At 45.9% G+C, this 20,245-nt stretch overlaps 1 protein-coding gene across 3 annotated transcripts in view; it reads right to left on the reverse strand.

The window, feature by feature from the left end:
- Positions 1-390: 390 nt before the first annotated feature.
- LOC142316974 (E3 SUMO-protein ligase ZBED1-like) overlaps positions 391-20,245 on the reverse strand; it is a 26,659-nt gene continuing 6,804 nt past the window's right edge. The window contains exons 2-3 of one of the 3 annotated variants that reach the window (XM_075352811.1): positions 17,184-18,462; positions 391-590 (exon numbers count right to left, since the gene is read on the reverse strand). In XM_075352811.1, coding sequence (XP_075208926.1) covers positions 584-590; positions 17,184-18,462 — 1,286 coding nt within the window. In that variant the 3' untranslated portion in view covers positions 391-583. Of the gene's footprint in view, positions 591-10,773; positions 14,569-17,183; positions 18,463-20,245 lie in introns of those variants that run through there. The other 2 variants (XM_075352810.1, XM_075352809.1) reach the window with 2 other exon arrangements.

Below are 20,245 nucleotides of genomic sequence, written 5' to 3' on the forward strand. Positions count from 1 at the left end.
TACGGCTGCTGCAGTTGTTCGACCATGAAGCCCCCGGCGGGTACAGTGTGTGGATATAATATAACATGAAGCATTAGGAGGCAATGTGCTGTAATACTGTATGCAGTGATATAATTTGTATACTATGATGTCGGATGATCAGATACATTTATTTAGTGATGTCAGTTACTACAATAAACCATAGAATGTAACACAAAATATACAATACAATATGATACAATGTAACACTCGATATCATGTACAATAAAGCACTGTACAGCGTTAGTAACGCTTTGCTGTAGCTTTTACCTTAGTCTTGTTTCTTTTATATTTTTTGTGTAAAATAAATATTTTTGCTCTATAAAAGTTGTCACTTTGTATAAATGTGATTATTCCAAACGCTATTTTCTAAAAGTCGCTTCATTTCTTGTTTCTGACGCTCAGTTTCGTGCCTCTAGCGCTGGCCGTGTGATGGTGGGCACCGATCGCCAGCGCTTTATTCTTGCTTTGTGCTGTATTTAGTGATGGTTGCAAAAAACTACAAAAATGTAACAAAAGGAACCCGTCAGGGGGATTTTTCAGGTAAAACTTGTGTTATGGCTTTTTAGGTCCTAGACAAAACCAAGAAAAATCTCTATAGTAAGTAAATAAGAAAACAATAGTGATACATGTAAATAATGTAGGGCACCAAAAAAAAAAAACATTAAACTGCATTAGGGGGGCATTGTACGCAGAGTGCATGGACGCGCCCCTGCTGCACCCAATCTAATTTGTATCTATCTGATATCAGTGGGAGCCCACGAGCCGAGCGCTCCACTCATTCCAGGGGCCACGTGTATTGTAAGGGGTACTTTGCACGTTGCGACATCGCTACTGCAATATCATCGGGGTCAAATCGAAAGTGACGCACATCCGGCGCCGGTAACGATGTCGCAACGTGTAAAGCCTAGATGTGCCGATAAACGATCGCAAAAGCGTCGTAAATCGGTGATCTGTGTAGTGTCGTTCATTTCCATAATGTCGGGTACGATGTTGTTTGTCGCTCCTGCAGCTGCACACACATCGCTGTGTGTGCAGCTGCAGGAGCGAGGAACCTCTCCTTACCTGCGTCCCGGCTGCAATGCGGAAGGAAGGAGGTGGGCGGGATCTTTACGTTCCGCTCATCTCCGCCCCTCCACTTCTATTTGCCGCCTGCCGCGTGACGTTGCTGTGACGCCGCAGACCCTTAGGAAGGAGGCGGGTCGCCGGCCAGAGCGACGTCGCAGTGCAGGTGAGTGCATGTGAAGCTGCCGTAGTGATAATGTTCGCTACGGCAGCTATCACAAGATATCGCATGTGCGACGGGGGCGGAGACTATCGCGCTCGACATCGCAAGCATCGGCTAGCGATGTCGCAACGTGCAAAGTACCCCTAAGACTCCAGTTCAAATGGTGCATCTTTAGAGATTCAAAACCAAATGAGAAGTCACGATGGATTCTCAGAAATAAAGCATAAGGTGCAACAGTATAAAAATTTTTTTTATGAAAATCATATTAAAACTAAATACTACAAAAACAAGAAACTGGACCAATCACAGCCGAGGTATAAATAACAGTTGTATAAAATGTTGCCAAATCAAATAAATAGCATTACAGAAATAAATATAATAAATAGTATACAGATTTATATCTATAAGTAAAAAATAGTGGTTTTGTACAAGTCAATAAAATAACATTTCAAAGATATAATAAATAGTATACAAATATATATTTAAATGTGCAAAAAAGCAAGACACGCGTGAAACATACGTTGGGGCTGCACGCGGTCTGCAGGCACGGTGGATTGTTTTGTTGACGTAATATGGCTATCCTTGGTTATTTATCTATTTGATTTATGCCTTCATGCGCCCGGCGGTTTGTACTGCTTTCATTTTTTTTTTAGGGCTCATGCACACGTTGCCGAATTTCATGCATTTACGCTGCGTATTGCACTGCATGCGTCCTGCGTCCCCTGCACAATCTATGTAGATTGTGCATGAGACGTGCGCACGTTGCGTTTGAGAGCGCAGCGATTTGGATGCCAAAATTTTGTTCCAAATTGCTGCGTTCTAAGAAGCAACATGTCACTTATTCCGTGCGCTTTGGATGCACGTCCCGCTCTGTCTATGGCCTGAACCACACATCCGTGAAAAACACGCACGTGTAATACGGGCCGTTTTTCAGGTCCGTGATCCGTTTTTATGTCCGTTTTCATTGTCCGTGTGGCATTCGTGTGAACGGCGTATGCTAACCGCGTGTGCGTGTGTAATGCCCGTGTGTGCGTGAGATTCGTAACGGACATGTGAGTGTGATGTCCGTGTGAAATGTTGCGTGTGTGATGCACAATGTCGTTGCTACATACCCGCTGACAGCAGACAGAGTCGCGCGCTGAGAATGAACTCGGGTGAACTTCACCCGACTTCATTGTCATCCCGCGGCTCTGTCTGTGTCGCGCCCTGATTAGCGGTCACCCGTGAAGGACTCACTGGTGACCGCTAATCCCCTAAGTGACAGAAGTGACCAGCGCGATTAGGGCTGTCGTCACTCAGGTTACCCGCGGCCAGCTGGAGTCCTCCACCTGAGACCGCAACTCACCTGTGTCTTCATCGCTGTCACTCGGGCAACTTGCTGTCACAGGTAGAGGATCCAGCGGTGGCCGCGAGTAACCTCAGTGAGAGCACAGCTGATCGCGCGGCTCACCTCAGTTGCTGCGTGGAGCTGACAGGAGCGGCGGTGTTCTTCTGCAGCTCCTGTCACCTTCATGTAGCAGAGCTGAGAGCGACGCGGGACCTCCATGGATTACGCTGGACATGGATGGGTATTTGGGGCTTAATAAATTGGTGAACGAGGGTATTTATTAGTGTTTATTATTGTAAATAAAGAATTTTTTGTTGTGTGTGTTTGCTGTAACTTACAGATTAATCATGGAAGGTATCTCGGGGAGACGCCTGCCATGATTAATGTTGGACTTAGTGGCAGCTATGGGCTGTCATTAACTCTTTATTACCCCGATTGTCAATGCACCAGGGCAATTCGGGATGAGCCAGGTACAGTCCCGGGACTGTCGCATCTAATGGATGTGGCAATTCTGGGCGGCTGCTGGCTGATATTGTTAGGCTGGGGGGGCTCCCCATAACGTGGAGCTCCCCATCCTGAGAATACCAGCCTTCAGCCGTATGGCTTTATCTGGCTGGTATCAAAATGGGGGGGACCGCACGTCGTTTTTTTTTTAATTATTTATTTTTTTTACTGCACAGTATAGACACCCACCGGCGGCTGTGATTGGTTGCAGTGAGACACCTGTCACTCAGCGTGGAGGCGTGTCTCACTGCAACCAATCATAGGCGCCGGTGGGCGGGGAAAGCAGGGAATACAAGATTGATTAATGAGCGGCCGGCTTTTTCAAAATAGTAAAAGCTGTCGGAGTTTATTTAACAGCCGTGCAGCGCCGCGACGGTGATTGGGGAACGGTTAGTATGAGAGAGGGGGGAGACTGACCGACGGACAGAGAGAGGGACAGACAAGACAGAGAGACCGACCGACGGACTGAGGGAGACCGACCGACATACACAGAAAAAGAAAGAATGACCGACATCGCTACAAAAAAGCACCAAACGGACCATAGGGAAATGCATACGTGTTTACTAACGAGTGCGCACATAACCATTGACTTTCATTGGGTCCGTGTGTGCGTGCTCCGTGCAGAAAACGGACATGCTTCCGCGCAACACGGAAACACATACGGATCACGGACATTATGAAATAACGCACGTGTGACCTCAAACATAGATTAACATTGGTGCATGTGTGTCCGTGTCTCCGGTGTATACGGACACGGACCAAACACGCACGTGTTTAACAGACGTGTGTTTCAGGCCTATGGGAGAGGCTGCATCCAGAGCGCATGAAATCGGCTTTTTTTCTGCAGAAACACTGCATCCATTACGCAGTGTTTCTGCAGCGATTTGACGAGCACATGAGCTGTCAAATCCCAGCAGAAATTTCTACAGGGACAGGACGCAACGTGCGCACATAGCCTTATAGTGCAATAGCGCTCTGTGCACGGCTTCAGTTCAGTGGAGCTTTGCTGCCACCTTGTGGTTCCACATTGACACTGCAGGCTTATAACCGTTTATATTCTAATGACACCATTCGTATGTATTTAAATTCTATATTAATTACATGTTATACATATCCTGCAGAGTCTTTTTGGATCTTATGTAGGCTTTGTATTTACCTCACTGCCTTGCCCTTTTAAATATATATTTGTATACTATTTATTATATCTTTGAAATGGTATTTTATTGACTTTTACAAAACCGCCATTTTTTCCTTATAGATATATATCCGTATACTATTTATTATATTTATTTCTGTAATTTTAGTTATTTTGATTTTGCAGAACTTTATACACCTGTTATTTCTACCTCGGCTGTGATTGGTCCTGTTTCTTGTTTTTGTAGTATTTATTTTTAATATGATTTTCATAAAAAAATAGTTTTTCTACTGTTGCACCTTATGCTTTATTTCTGAGAATCCAGCGTGACTTCTCATTTGGTTTTGATTCTATCTATATCTTCCGATATATTCCCTTATGTAATGTACAGTCCTTCCAAGACATTGTCCTCTGCTCCACACTTCTATGTCCCTCGCCTAATTGTCTCTGAGACATCTCCTCAGTATCCTCCATCCTCTGGAATTCTGTGGCCCAAAAAGATTAATTATCTGCACCCATCTCTTCAGAAAAGCTACAGCCTGCAGTTACCCAGCTGCCACCTCACCACCACCAGAGCTTTCACCTCAGCACCACCGGAGCTTTCACCTCAGCACCACCGGAGCTTTCACCTCAGCACCGCCAGAGCTTTCACCTCAGCACCACCAGAGCTTTCACCTCAGCACCACCAGAGCTTTCACCTCAGCACCACCGGAGCTTTCACCTCAGCACCACCAGAGCTTTCACCTCAGCACCACCAGAGCTTTCACCTCAGCACCACCAGAGCTTTCACCTCAGCACCACCGGAGCTTTCACCTCAGCACCACCGGAGCTTTCACCTCAGCACCACCGGAGCTTTCACCTCAGCACCACCACAGCTTTCACCTCACCACCACCACAGCTGTAACCTCACCACCACCACAGCTGTAACCTCACCACCACCGGAGCTTTCACCTCAGCACCACCGGAGCTTTCACCTCAGCACCACCGGAGCTTTCACCTCAGCACCACCGGAGCTTTCACCTCAGCACCACCGGAGCTTTCACCTCAGCACCACCGGAGCTTTCACCTCAGCACCACCGGAGCTGTAACCTCAGCACCACCGGAGCTGTAACCTCAGCACCACCGGAGCTGTAACCTCACCACCACCGGAGCTTTCACCTCACCACCACCACAGCTTTCACCTCACCACCACGGGAGCTGTAACCTCACCACCACGGGAGCTGTAACCTCACCACCACCACAGCTTTCACCTCACCACCACGGGAGCTGTTGCCTTACCATCACTGGAGCTGTCACCTCACAACCACTGGAGCTGCCACCTCACCACCACTGGAGCTGTCCCCTCACCACCACTGGAGCTGTCACCTCACCATCACTGGAGCGGTCCCCTCACCACCACTGGAGCTGTCTCCTCACCACCAATGGAGCTGCCACCTCACCATCACTGGAGCTGTCATCTCACCACCACCTGAGCTGCCACCTCACCACCAACACCATATATATGGGCCCATATCCTGCTCCTGCACAGGGGCCCATATACTACTCCTGCACAGGGGCCCCTCCTGTCTGTGTCCGCTCCTGGATCAGGTTATTATTGATCCCCTATGAGAATAGCTATATGTTATTTCAGGCTCATGCGGCGGTCACAGATCACTGAGCGTCCATAGATTTGTCTCTTTCTACCATCATCACAGGTGAAGGAATGTCACCTGTCACGTCCCCGATCAGACGTCTGCTCCCTGCGCTCACACTCCTCAGACCATCCTGCACCCTACGGAGCATGGACCCTGGAAGGCAGCGGACACTTCTCTGGACCCTTCTTTCTGTCTTGGTTAATGGTATGTTCAGTTTATTCTGTAGATGCGGTATCTCCTCTGAAATGGCTGATAACAGAGAATATGACAATGGGCTCACTTTTGCTACAGTTAGCCTCTCCATTTCTAAAAGCACTGACATGTAACAAAAAACTGCATTAGCTGAAGAGCCTGCTATAACAGGGGGCACAATGGCACTAACGATCAGAAATAGAATAAAAGATGCCAGGAGATAAACTGTCATGTAGGAAATGTTCTATAATCTTAAATTGGCTGATAGCAGGGAATAGTAAATTGTATTTAAATGAATAACTTACACTAGAAAGACAAAGATAACATTCTACTACACAGATCACCGGTGTCATTGTGTGTACATATATATATATATATATACATACACTGTATATAAATATATACATATCTATATATTTATATACAGTATATATATTACACACATATATATATATATATATATATATATATATATATATATATATATATATATATATATATATAATATACACACACATATACATACATACATACATACATACACACACACACACACACACACATTTACTACCTGTAGTACCCGGCGTTGCCCGGGATAATAACTGTCTCTGTCTCTCTCCCAGTCTCTGTCTGTCTGTCTCTTTCCCTGTCTGTGTGTCTGTCTCTATCCATGTGTGTCTGTTTCTGTCTCTCTGTGTATCAGTCTCTCTGTCTCGATCTCTGTGTCTGTCAGTCTCTTTGCCTGAGTGTCTTGTTCAAGGTCTGTCTCATTTAAGGTCTGTCTCTTTCCCCATCTGTCTCTGTCTCTTTTTGAGTCTCTTTCCCTGTTTCTATCTCTTTCCCCGTCTGTCTGTCTCTGTCCCCGTCTGTCTGTCTCTGTCCCCGTCGGTCTGTCTCTTTCCCGGTCTGTCTCTTTCCCGGTCTGTCTCTTTCCCGGTCTGTCTCTTTCCCGGTCTGTCTGCTTCTTTCCCTGTCTGTCTGCCTCTGTCTGTCTCTTTGACTGTCTGTCTCTCTGTCTCTTTCTGTCTCTCTCTATCCGTCTCTCCACCAACATCATATTACCTAACACAGAAGCTTCTTATACTATGAATGTCCTTTGTACCTACTGCAACCAATCACAGCTCCTATTAATAGCCTGTAACTCGCAGCTCCATTGACTTTAATGGAGGCAGTTTTTTTGGAGAGTAACTGTAAAACGCGGGGTTAAATTTTCCCAGCAAACAGTCTATGATGTTCCCTGAGTCACATGCAAAATTTTGTGATTGTAAATGTGATTGTGCGGATTCCTTTAGCGGACATACACACACACACACACACACACACACACACACACACACACACACACACACACACACATACACATACAGTACATACCATACACACAGCTTTATATATTATATATACTGCATATATATATATATATATATATATATATATATATATATATATATATATATATATATATATATAGATAGTAGTACTGTACAAAAGCGTTAGTGAAGGAAATGCTGCAGACTGAAGCTTTCAAAAATAAGTATTGAAACTTTATTTTCTATCAAATAACATAATGTAAAATGAATGAACAAAAGAGGAATGTAAATCATCAGTAATTCTTCCAATGTAGAAATCGCCAGGACAAAACTCCTTAACAGTCCGGGTCCATCTGATCTGCCATAAAGCTTGGCATAGGGAAAAGCCGAACTTCACGTGTCTTGTTGTTATCCATTTTTCCTCTCTTGTGGAATAACAAGATCCCAGTCCCCCCAATGGTTCCACCTCTAGTTAATGGTATAGTTTCCCCGTGCTTGATGCGATAGAGGTGTATAGGGGGTGTGGCGCCCTGGACAAGCCAGGGGCCACAGAGCACAACACCTACACACCCCACACTCCCGGTCAGGCACATCAAAGTCAGACACAAAACCCTTGTTGCCTTCCTCCAGGGGCTGATGATCACACCAGGGGGTGGAGCCAGGCGGTTGGTCCCACCCACCGAGGAGTTCACAGTCCTGGAGGCGGGAAAAGAAGTTAGTTTAGTTTTGGAGGTGAAAGTGGAAGGAGGAAAGTGTGGTAGTGGAGCAACTGACTGACAGCGTCCGGGTTTGTGGCGGTACAGCAAGGTTGGCAGACGGTGGTGACCGTCTGCAGGAGTGGCCTATCAGAGTTACCGTAAGGACCGTGGACGGGCGGTGGCCCGGCGGTACCGGACCGGTACACGAAGAGAAGTCAGCACCATCTGGCAGGGGCTTGCGGACGCCGGCAAGGCTAGGAGTCGCCGTGAATTTGCCGAATCCATTAGTGAAGGGGACCTCCTGGGTTTCCAAACAGCCAAGTCCCGACAGAAGGCAACAGTCCAACCAACAGAGAGAGACACCGCCAAGGCAACCGTTTCTCAGGGCCAGAGCCTGCGGGCAAAAAGGGGCTCCTCCAGCCCACATCCAAGCTGGGGAGCGGGTTACTGGTGGGAACCCATCGGAACCATCAACCGTACATAGGTGCAGGGAAAGGCAGTCACCATCAACCTGCCGGGAGAAACAACACCGCAGCCGTCTGTGGGACCCGTCCATCCAGCTGTGTGTTTTACCGAGAACTGTGTCTTCATCATTGGCTGAGTGAGTACCACCGTGCCGTACGGCACAGCGCTGCCCCCGCGACCCTGCACCTCACCAGGCCCTGTAACCCGCCTGCCATGCATCCCTACCCCATCACCGGGCTCCGGGACAACCAACCCCCTACCCACGGAGGGGAGAACTAACAAAGCTGCTCCTTGTCACCGCTCCCGGGATCCCAGTCCAGAGCAGCGGTGGTGTCACCAAAATCACCACAACCGTGGGTGGCGTCACGGACAAATCCCCACAATCAATCCCCTTTTCACTCACAGGCGAGGAACGCCGCTCGAGTCCCCGGGATCCGGCCCACCGCTCGAGCCACCACCGAGCAGCGGCAGCGGCCGGACCCGAGCAGTAGGAGAGCGCAGCGTCCCCTCCTCCGCCCGCGACAGGGGCTTTACACGCTACGATATTCCTAGCAATTGCTAGCGATGTCGAGCGCGATAGTCCCCGCCCCTGTCGTGCATGTGATAGCGTGTGATCGCTGCCGTAGCGATAATGTTCGCTACGGCAGTGTCACACGCACTTACCTGGTCGTCGTCGTCGCTGTGAGTGCCGAACAATCCCTCCCTCAAGGGGGAGGTGCGTTCGGCGTCACTGTGACGTCACTAAGCGGTCGGCCAATCAAAGCGGAGATGAGCGGGACGTAACATCCTGCCCACCTCCTTCCTTCCGCATTAGTGATGGGCAGTCCGGCTCACCAAAAAGAATCGGCTCAAAAAACGGCTTTTTTTTTAAAAAAAAAAACCCTCTGCTCCACCTTGTGATGATACAGAACCTCCCCTGTGCATTGGGAACCTCATTCTACACCTTGTATGTATCTAGTGAAGCAGTAAAAACAGTTTTTAGCATTATGGTTTCCGTTTCCTCAGATTGTCAGCTCTTCTGGACAGGGCCCGCGCTCCTCTTTTATGTGGTGTTTTTTGTACATGTCCTTTCTACATTAGTCAGTGCTCTGATATGTGTCGCTCCTACAAAAGATTATAATTCCTGAAAATAAAGGCGAGTTGCAATTACTGTGCTGCCTGTCACTATATGTGCAACACACACACTGTACACACTGAACACAAAGGACACACATACACACATTGTACACACACACTGTACATACTGAACACAAAGGACACACATACACACATTGTACACACACACTGTACACACTGAACACAAAGGACACACATACACACATTGTACACACACACTGTACACACTGAACACAAAGGACACACATACACACATTGTACACACACACTGTACACACTGAACACAAAGGACACACATACACACATTGTACACACACACTGTACATACTGAACACAAAGGACACACATACACACATTGTACACACACACTGTACACACTGAACACAAAGGACACACATACACACATTGTACACACACACTGTACACACTGAACACAAAGGACACACATACACACACACATTGTACACACACTGTACATACTGAACACAAAGGACACACATACACACATTGTACACACACACTGTACATACTGAACACAAAGGACACACATACACACATTGTACACACATACTGTACATACTGAACACAAAGGACACACATACATACACACATTGTACACACACACTGTACACACTGAACACAAAGGACACACATACACACATTGTACACACATACTGTACATACTGAACACAAAGGACACACATACACACATTGTACACACACACTGTACATACTGAACACAAAGGACACACATACATACACACATTGTACACACACACTGTACATACTGAACACAAAGGACACACATACATACACACATTGTGTTCAGTATGTACAATGTGTGTGTTTGTGTCCTTTGTGTTCAGTATGTACAGTGTGTGTACAAAGGACACACACATTGTACATACTGAACACATTGTACACACATACATTGTACACACACTGTACATACTGAACACAAATGACACACACACACATTGTACACACACACTGTACATACTGAACACAAAGGACACACATACATACACACATTGTACACACACACTGTACATACTGAACACAAAGGACACACACACATTGTACACACATACTGTACGCACACCAAAATATGGAAGCATAGGATACTGAATAGCAAAATCAGTTTATTTCAACACAACCTGGAACAGAAATGTTTAAATGCTAACATAGCATGGGTCCACCTTCTGCTGGGGGTGCACAGCACTACAAGTCCCAGCAAGTGGAACACAATATGGCAATGCAACACTAGTTACATACCAACTTTTTTAACAGTTAAGTGACAATAAATGTCATTGAGGTAGTATTGCACATAAAACAAATGTATAGAGGTTGTCCTAACATTGATGGCCTGGCCTTACTATAGGTAATCGGTGTGATGGCTGGAGGGCGGATGTGCGGTATCTAGCCGCTGTCACTACATACAAGACCTGGCCAACATTAGGAACAGCTGATCATCCGAGGTGTCGGGTGCGGCCCTACAGCAATCACACATTGATCAACTAAAGCAGAGGTGAGGACCTCCAGGTCTGGAGGATTTCCTTATGGTACTGTCACACTGGTGGCCATCGCCTCTGAACATGCCTGTAGTCCAGAGGCGATCCTCCAGGCGAGGCAGGGGCTATACTTTGTATGGCTCCCGTCGTGTGTCAGAGCACTATTGCTGCGTCACACGCGGCGATGTGTTCAGATCGCCTGCTCCTCATCGCCAGGTTTCCTCCGAATTCAGGAGATGAGCGGTGGCAGCGGGAAATTGCCCTGTCACACGAGGCGACACACTGGCGATGTCATTGTAACTTGACCATGCAAGTCGCTGGTGTGAAGGTGTCACATGCAGCGATGTCGCTAGATTTCAGTTGCGTGGTTTTCGGTCCGGACCGAAAACCTCGCGACTGCGACCAGCGATAAATTGTGGGGCGATTTTGCCGGGTCACACGTGGCGATGCACTCACGATATCGTCACTGTGGCGATATCGTGAGTCACATTAATGCGAGTGTGACAGGGGCTTAAGGCCAGGCCATCAATACTCACGGTCAACCTCTAACTATAAATATCAACATATAAGAAAACATTAAATTGTTAAACAAAATGCAACTAACACACAAAGTGCAATTAAAACAAGGTTCAATTTAAATATTTGAGTCACAAGATGGCATCGCCACTAACAATTACACAGTACTTTTAGCAGCCTGTAGGAAAACAGTATACAATTACTGCAAACAGAGCAATTGTAGCAAATCACTCAGGTGGTATCGTCACCTTTAACAGGAGAAGTAAAAATGTTTTTTTAAAATAGGAAAACTATACAAAAAAAAAAAAAATCTATGTTAACACTATCACATTAGGTGCTTTATTGCAAGAGAAGGCTGAATAACACGATAAGGCTGGAAACACATTATGCGAGTAAAATCGGTCCGACTGGGCTGAAAAAAACTCGGCTGATTTTAGTTCACGTTAGGTGCGAGTGCAACGCAAGTGCGATGCTTTTTGCTCGCGTGTGTGTCGAGTTTGCGATGCTAGTTTCATGCAACATCTTAATTATATAAAAGCTATTACACATGTCATTTAATTTACCTTTGGGAATGTGATGTCACATTCATCTGTTGAATATTTAATGAGCGATGTTACTGCCAGACTCGCAAATGTGAACGCTGGTGCGCGTGTGTGATCCTACTTTTAATCTCCTTCCATAGGAAATCATTGGGACAAATGGTGCGAGAAACTTGATTTGGACTGAGGGGGGAGGAGGGAAAAAAAAAAAAAAAAAAAAAAAAAAATCGCAGCTGAGAGCTGAATCATTCACTAACATGTGTCCGATTCCAATGCGAGATTTTTTCGCATTGCTCTACTGCGAGAAACTCGCAAGTGAGAAGCAGCCCTAACAGTCTAACGGGGTGCTATGTGACAACTCATAGCAACCAACAGGAAGGTTTTTGGAAACCAAAGTAATTAAATTAAAGGATTGTCTGGTGAAGGCATATTGATGACCTATACCTATAGAAGCAACAGGTCATCCATAACAGGGGGTCCAGCGGCCACCTGACACCCACTGATCAGTTGTCATGTGCTTCAATGGCTGCTGAATATAACACTTTGAACTTAGCTGCAAACACACACTTCAGTATGTAGTGACCACTGTTGGATACTGAAAAACAGCTTTCATTTAAAATTACAGTAGTCCGCAGCCGCCGCCATAAATTGAATAAATCTATTCTGCACTAAAGTATTTACATCAAGCAGTCACACAGGAGACAATAATAGCTGACGGGTGTAAGTGCTTGAGGCTGACCCCAATAATCTGACTGGACAGACCCTTTAATATAGTGCAAAAAAAAAAAAAAAAAAAAAAAACCAATAAAAGAAAAAAGGTGATCTTGCCACCTTACACATGATTATTACCATTAAAAAATGTATGAAAACAGCATAAAAGTGCAAACAGTATTAAAGTAAATAATAATTTTCAAGGTATTAGGAGTCATTTTTTGTTTTTGCTGATACTGGCCTCAAGTGAAACGGTCACGTTAAATACGCAGTCTTATCTGCAGGCAGCATGTTACATGGCAAGTACAGCTGTGCAAGTTAACATATGTTTTTGATGAGTAAGGTACAGTCACACATGGCGACCAGTCAGCCGACATCGCATGCGCATGCATGTCAGTTGCCGATTGCCAGTGAGGTGTCACATTGTGGGATCTCACCGGCGAATCTGGCCGCAATGTCACCTGCTGGTTAGGCGATTAGGAGGGCGACTCCTCGGAGCATACTGCGACATTACAGTTTCTCGTAGGAGTCGCCGCTCTGCTCGCTATCGCCGCGCCACACGCGGCAATGCGGTCGGTTACCGGGTTTCCTATCGCCAGGTTTCTGAACATGTGACGGCGATTGATCGCCTTTGAATTCGCCGCGTGTAACGTGGTGATACATTGGCGATATCACCGCAACTTGACCCCAGCGACTAAGTTGCAGCAACATCGCTGTGTGTGATGCTACCTTTAGTATAACTTAATTTTATCATTCTATATCCATACTCATTCTAGTATTACCAGCATAAGGATGTTCCCAAGAAGTGGCTGACCGCTATAGCTGTGCTTCAGAAACCCGATCACCAATACAGGGAATACACCGGCCTTTATAGAAAGACCAGGGCTTTACAGAATGAAAATACCAGATAATTATTCTGCTCAGTTACTCCTGCAAAATGACTGAATTTCTACAGACAAGGCTGCATTTTCAATGTGAGAACTTCACTAGAACACTAGATTTAGGGTAGATTGGCATTAAGAAAGACCAAGTACTTCAGTTTTTCTGCGCTGATCCGGTTTCTTCTCTCTGTTATTATCTGTCCTGTTTTTGAGAAAACTCTTTCAGAAGGTACAGATGTTGCCACAATACACAATCTTTCAGCCATCACCTTGTTAAGTCGGGGGTATATTGAAGCCTTGGACTGCCACCAGGTCAGTGGGTCTTCAGATCGTTGTATGAGGGGCTCTTCCACATAACCTCTTACTTCTATGACGGCAGCTGCAGTGGGATTCCTTCTTGCAGTGTCTCCTGTTGCCCTTTCATCAAAGAGCCGCCATACAGAAGACCCTTCTAGTGACGTTGCGTCACTCCCTTGATCTCCTGATAGAGCGGTTTGGCCACTGAAGCTACAATTGGCTGCTGCTGCTGTTATTCTTTTGAGTGCTTCATCAACAGCTCGACTATCATTAAAGGCCAACTTTTTGAATCTTGGATCCAATATGGTGGATTCAGATAGCAAAATGTTGTATTCCATTTTCTGGAACCTTCCGTCCATAGATGCAATAAGTGAGGTCACCAGCTCTGTTACCTTTGATGTGGTCACGGTTCCATCTGTCTGACGTTGGCTAGTGACTCTCTGCAGCCCCCTGCACAAAATGAGCATTTTGGAGGAGGTAACGTACCTTAGAAAGAAAACAGTAAATATTTTAATACAACTTAAAACAGGACAATAAAAAAAAAATAAATATATATATATGTCACAATACTAATACACTGCATATAATGCCGCCACCTGAGGATAATGGGGGTGGCAACATGATTGCAAAATATTGATGGACACCACTCAAAAAGTGACTATTCATGGACGGGGCTGCCTAATATTATAGATGCATGTATTGTTTTGCAAAAATATTTACTTTTACAGCTTTGTTTGTCACGACTCCACCACTTTTGTAAAATGTGAGTGCACTGGGAAGGACCAGGTGTTGTCATAGTAATCCAATAAATTACATCTAGCTGGCATGGAATCAATGTCTATATTCACCGATAATATTAAGGGATTTTAAAGACTTCAGAATCTTCAGTGCGCAGACAGGATTCTCCAGTCATAGGAGCACGGATCTGCGATTTGCATACATGACGTCACATGCTCACTAGACGTGCACTGACTCGATCAATACAAGTGAATTGAGAGAGTCCAGTCACATCTAGTTAGAATATGGCCAGAGATATACATATCACATACTTGTGTTAAAGAGGTTATCCGGCTTATTTTGCTTTTTTTATTATTTACACTATTGGGCTACATTGGGGCAGGTAAGTAGATAGTGAGCACTTACCTGCCCTGCTGTCAGCCCCTCTCCCCCGGCTCAGAGTGGTCATGTGACTGCTCCTGCTGTGATTTTGCTACTTCCGGTCATTTCATGTCAACATGGGCAGAATCATGTTGACATGCAAATCTGCCACTGCATGTTGCCGCCCTGTTGGGCGGGTACAGTGCGATGAGCCCCGCCCCCCTCCCTGTGCGCTGCTCTCTCTGCACTGTATGTGCTGGACAAACACAGGGATGCCCTCTCTGTCTAGGACACTGAGTGCTGTTTTCCCCAACAGTGTCCTCAGCTCGTTATGTTGTATGGTGCCCGGGCAACTGTGACCCCCCCTCCCCCGTGCGCTGTCTCTGTGATGAATGCAGCCTCCCGTGCTCCTCGCTTCTGAATACAGTCAGAAGCAGGGATGTCACCTGACACCAGCGAACAACAGCACTGGGCTCTGTATAGGACACTGCAATCATCACAGCACGGAGAAGAGACAGCATGCTGCATGGGTGAGAAGGGAGAGCGAGCAGGGGGGGGGGGGGGGCAGAGGAGAGCGTGCACGGCTGACAGAGTGGGGGGCTAGAGAAGAGAGTTCATGGGGGACACAGCAGGGGGGCAGAGACGAGAGTTCATGGGGGTTAGAGGCAGGGGAGTGCTGGGGGGCAGAGGAGAGAAGAGAGTGCATGAGGGGGGATAATGTATATTATATAACTGTGTGTGTGTGTGTGTGTGTGTGTGTGTGTGTGTGTGTGTGTGTGTGTGTGTGTGTGTGTGTGTGTGTGTGTGTGTGTGTGTGTGTGTGTATATATATATATATATCTATATAGATAGATATATCTCTATCTATATCTATCTATCTATCTAGGTGTGTGTGTATATATATATATATATATATATATATATATATATATATATATATATATATATATATATATATATATATATATATATATATATATATATATGTGTGTCCTATAGACTCACATTAGGGGCTATATATAATTTTCATTACATAGTACTCGTTTATCTATCAGGTGCTGGGGCAGTATACAGATAGGGAATGTGTGTGCAGAGGGCGGGGCAGAGGGCGGGGCTGGACACTGAGGCCGGGGGCGGTGCCAGCTGTGACTGTGGGTTTGGCAGTCAAACATGTCATGTTAGGTTGTGCTGAATGTAAACAAAGAGCTGCAGAGAATAAAGTGAAAAATCAAGAGAAACAAAAAAAAATAATGTAGGGGTGTTTTATATGACAATACAGCGCAGAGTAACTTATTTTTTTTGGGAGTTAATGTCGGACAACTCCTTTAATGGTTACATAGCCGCCCACTCCCAGTGCTAGAGAACTGACAGCGTTCACAATGCACACTGAGGATTCCCAAGCCTGCATTCACTAAGGCTGCTTTCACACATCCGGCTTGAGCTCTGCGGCTCAATCCGGCTGTGCAAGCTATGCAATGGATGCGGTGAACACACCGCATCCTTTGCATAAGTTTTTCCTTTGCGGCCAGTCCGGTTTTTGCCGCTTGCGGCATGCTACTGAGCATGCGCAGTGGCAAAAACCGCATGCGGCGGCCGGATGCGGTTATTGCCGCATCGCGCCGCATCCGGCCGCCATAGGCATGCATTGAAAAATGCGCCGCATCGGCCGAATGCGGCGCAATGCGGTTTTTTTTGCCGCACGAAAAAACGTGCCAGGCAACGTTCCATCCGGCCGCCGCATCGGCTAAATCTGCCGCATGCGGCAAAAACCGGATGGAACGCAAGGCCTTGCGGCACAATGCGGCACTAATTAAAGTCTATGCAGAAAAAACGCAACCGGCAGCAAAAAAAAAAAAAAAAAAACGGTTGCGATTTTCCTGCAAAGTGCCGGATTGTGCCGCATTGCAGAAACCGGAGGTGTGAAAGCAGCCTAATAACGGAAGACATGTGCCCTAAGCCTGGGCAGCCACTTTAAACTTTCAATCAATAAATGTCTATTGTACCTTTCTGCACTGATCTCCGCAGTGACCTGTTGAAATGGCTCCAGCACAGCGCATGCCTCTCCTACTTCTTTCCATTCTTCTTGGTTTAGTGTTTCAACAGGTGCATATACAATGGCCAGGGTAGAGATTATTGCATCCTTTGACTCTAGAACTCGTTTAAGCATATAATATGTTGAATTCCATCGTGTTTCGCGATCTTGTTTGAGCTTCAGCTCTGGCATAGACATCTGTCGTTGAGTAGACTTCAGTTTTTCTGTGGCTATTGGGCTTTTATGGAAAAATTCCACTATTGACTTGACTTTGTCCAGAGTGGGCGTCATAACCTTCATGGAATCTCCCACTATTAGATTAATAGTATGTGCCAGACAGGGGTAGTGGGCCCAATTAAGAATTTTAATAGCTTTTGTTATGTTAGCTGCATTATCAGTAACACAGCAAATCACCTTGCTTTCTATTTGCCAGTTTTCTGCGATTCTTAACAGTTCTTCTGCCAAATTATCTGCAGTATGACCTTCACACAACTCCACACATTCCAGGAGACTGGACACCATGTTATAGTTTTCGATGTAATGGCATGTAACAGAAATGAATGCAGTGGCGGTCCTGGATGCCCAACAATCGGTTGTGAGGCACACTGCTGACGCTCTTTTAACCCTCTCTTGCAGTGAATCACGTTCTCGGTTACACATTCTTGGAAGGACTGTCTGGGAGAGGGTTTTCCTGCTTGGAATAATATACATGGGATTTAGAGAAGAAATGAGTTTTCTAAATCCCTTGTCCTCCACAATCGAAAGTGGTTGAAAATCTCTTGCAATCATTGCCGTCAATTCTTCATCAACTGAAGCTTGCGTTAATGGTGCCATGGATTCATTCATAAACGGTGTCATCGAGCTTTGAATTGTTGCCACAGGCTGGGGATCCATCGGAGCACGAGAGGTGGTTGATGCTGTAGACACTTCTGCTGAAACTGCTCCTGAAGTAGAAGCACCGACTCCGCGCTCAGCCACCAGCGGTGTAACATTGCCACTACCTTGCCTTTTCTCCTGACTCAGTGTTGTTGGATGCAGCATTCTCATATGCCTGAGAAGGTTCGTAGTAGACCCTGCGCGGAAGGAAATTTGTCTTTTACAAGTGTTACATTCGGCTTTCATCTTGTTGATAGATTTGAAATGGATCCAAATGTCACTTCTTTTTCGAGACTCTGCCATTTTCTTATCTGTTTTTGGTAGACTCATTTGTACTCCTCGGTGTTTTAGCAGCCGTTGGTGTAAGTGGTGCACTGCAAGGACAAGAATTCCCTAGTTAAAGCACAGCATTTTAGGAGTTTGTTGTTTAAAGATGTTGCCCTTGACGTTAACATTGATGGCCTGGCCTTAGGCTATGTGCGCACGTTGCGTCGGAGTACCTGCAGTTTATTCTGCACGTTTTCCTTCCCTTGGTTTTTGACCAAATGGCTTTTGACCATTTTTTAGCGCTAAAAACGCATGTGTTTTTACCGCTTTTTACCTGCATTTTCACCTGCTTTTCTGCAGATGCGTTTTTGAGATCAAGACACTGAGAAATAAAGTTGAATTAGTCAAAAAGAATGAAAAAAAGAGAAAAAAAGTATAAAATTAACTTTTAATAAAACTATATGGGAAATTATCTTTTTTAATGAGAAAATAGCGGTTATGCACATTTTATCAGAAAAATAGGTGAAGTTTCTAATTTTTTAACATTTAAATTTTCGGTTATTGTGTGTGTGTAAAGGAACATTAGAACCCATTAATTTTTGTCCAGAAAAGCATGCGTTTTTGGAGCCAAAAACGCAGTTGAAAAGCAGGTAAAAAGCATGAAAAACGCAGGAATTGTGATTTTGGTTGCGTTTTGCCATTTCTCATTGACTCCAATGTTAAGGAAACGCTGCAGAAATGGCAAAAACAACTGACATGCTGCTTCTTTTTCAGCATGGTTTTTGACCACAAATATGCAAATTAAACGCTGCAGAAAAAAAAAAGCAAAGTGCGGACAGGATTTCTGCTTTTCCCATAGACTTTGCTGGCAATCAAAAACGCATGCATTTTAGCGCAAAAACGCTGCTGATAAAAACACTGCAGAAACGCGGAAAAAAACGCAACGTGCGAACATAGCCTTAGGATAGTTCATCACTACATGTTTGATTGGCGAGAGTGAAACACCTGGTGCCCTGAAGGATCATTGCTGACAGAAGAATACTGCTATACAGCTGCTCCGTCTACTGTAGTGGCTGCAGACCGTACTGCACATGGGACTTTTACAGATTTGAATAGGGGGCAAATGTGCAGTAGATGGCTATAGCTACTAAATAGTATACCGGGCAGCTCGGTAAGGGCGGCTTCACACTGGCGTTCCACTTCGCAGCGTTCTGTGGAGGGGACTGCCATCTGACCGCAGGCACCGCAAGTGCCTATACTTATAATGGGAGCGCACTGTGCTGCGGAGGACTGCGCATGACCGGGCGCATCCATTCACTCCCATATGTGATTTGTACCCGCGCGCATGCCAGCGTACAAATCACACACTCTGGCCGCACCAGAAATGCAACATGTTCCATCCCTGGGGCAGATCAGAGTGTGATTTGTACGCTGGCATGCGCGCGCATAAAAATCACATATGGGAGTGAATGGATGCGCCCGGTCATGCGCAGTCCTCCGCAGCACAGTGCGCTCCCATTATAAGTATAGGCACTTGCGGTGCCTGCGGATAGATGGCAGTTCCTCTCCGCAGAACGCTGCGGAGGGGAACGCCAATGTGAAGGCAGCCTAAGGCAGCAGTTCCAGCTGACTGTCAGGGGTGCTAGGTGTCGCACTCTGACTAATCAGACATTGCTGACCTAAACCCAACACCCACTTCACAGCACTGCAGCACAATGCGTCAAGGAGCCTCCTACTCCTGCCCCCCTCCTCCGCACCGCCCCTCGCTTCCTCTTACCACGGTGGTAACTGCCTGCGTTCCATGGTGAATCGCATTCTCCACAATAGGAGTAGGTGGCACTTCGTGCTTTATGCGTTCCAAAGTGGAACACAAGCAGTCACTACCTTCTC

This window comes from Anomaloglossus baeobatrachus, chromosome 6, assembly GCF_048569485.1.
Source record: "Anomaloglossus baeobatrachus isolate aAnoBae1 chromosome 6, aAnoBae1.hap1, whole genome shotgun sequence".
Taxonomy (NCBI): domain Eukaryota; kingdom Metazoa; phylum Chordata; class Amphibia; order Anura; family Aromobatidae; genus Anomaloglossus; species Anomaloglossus baeobatrachus.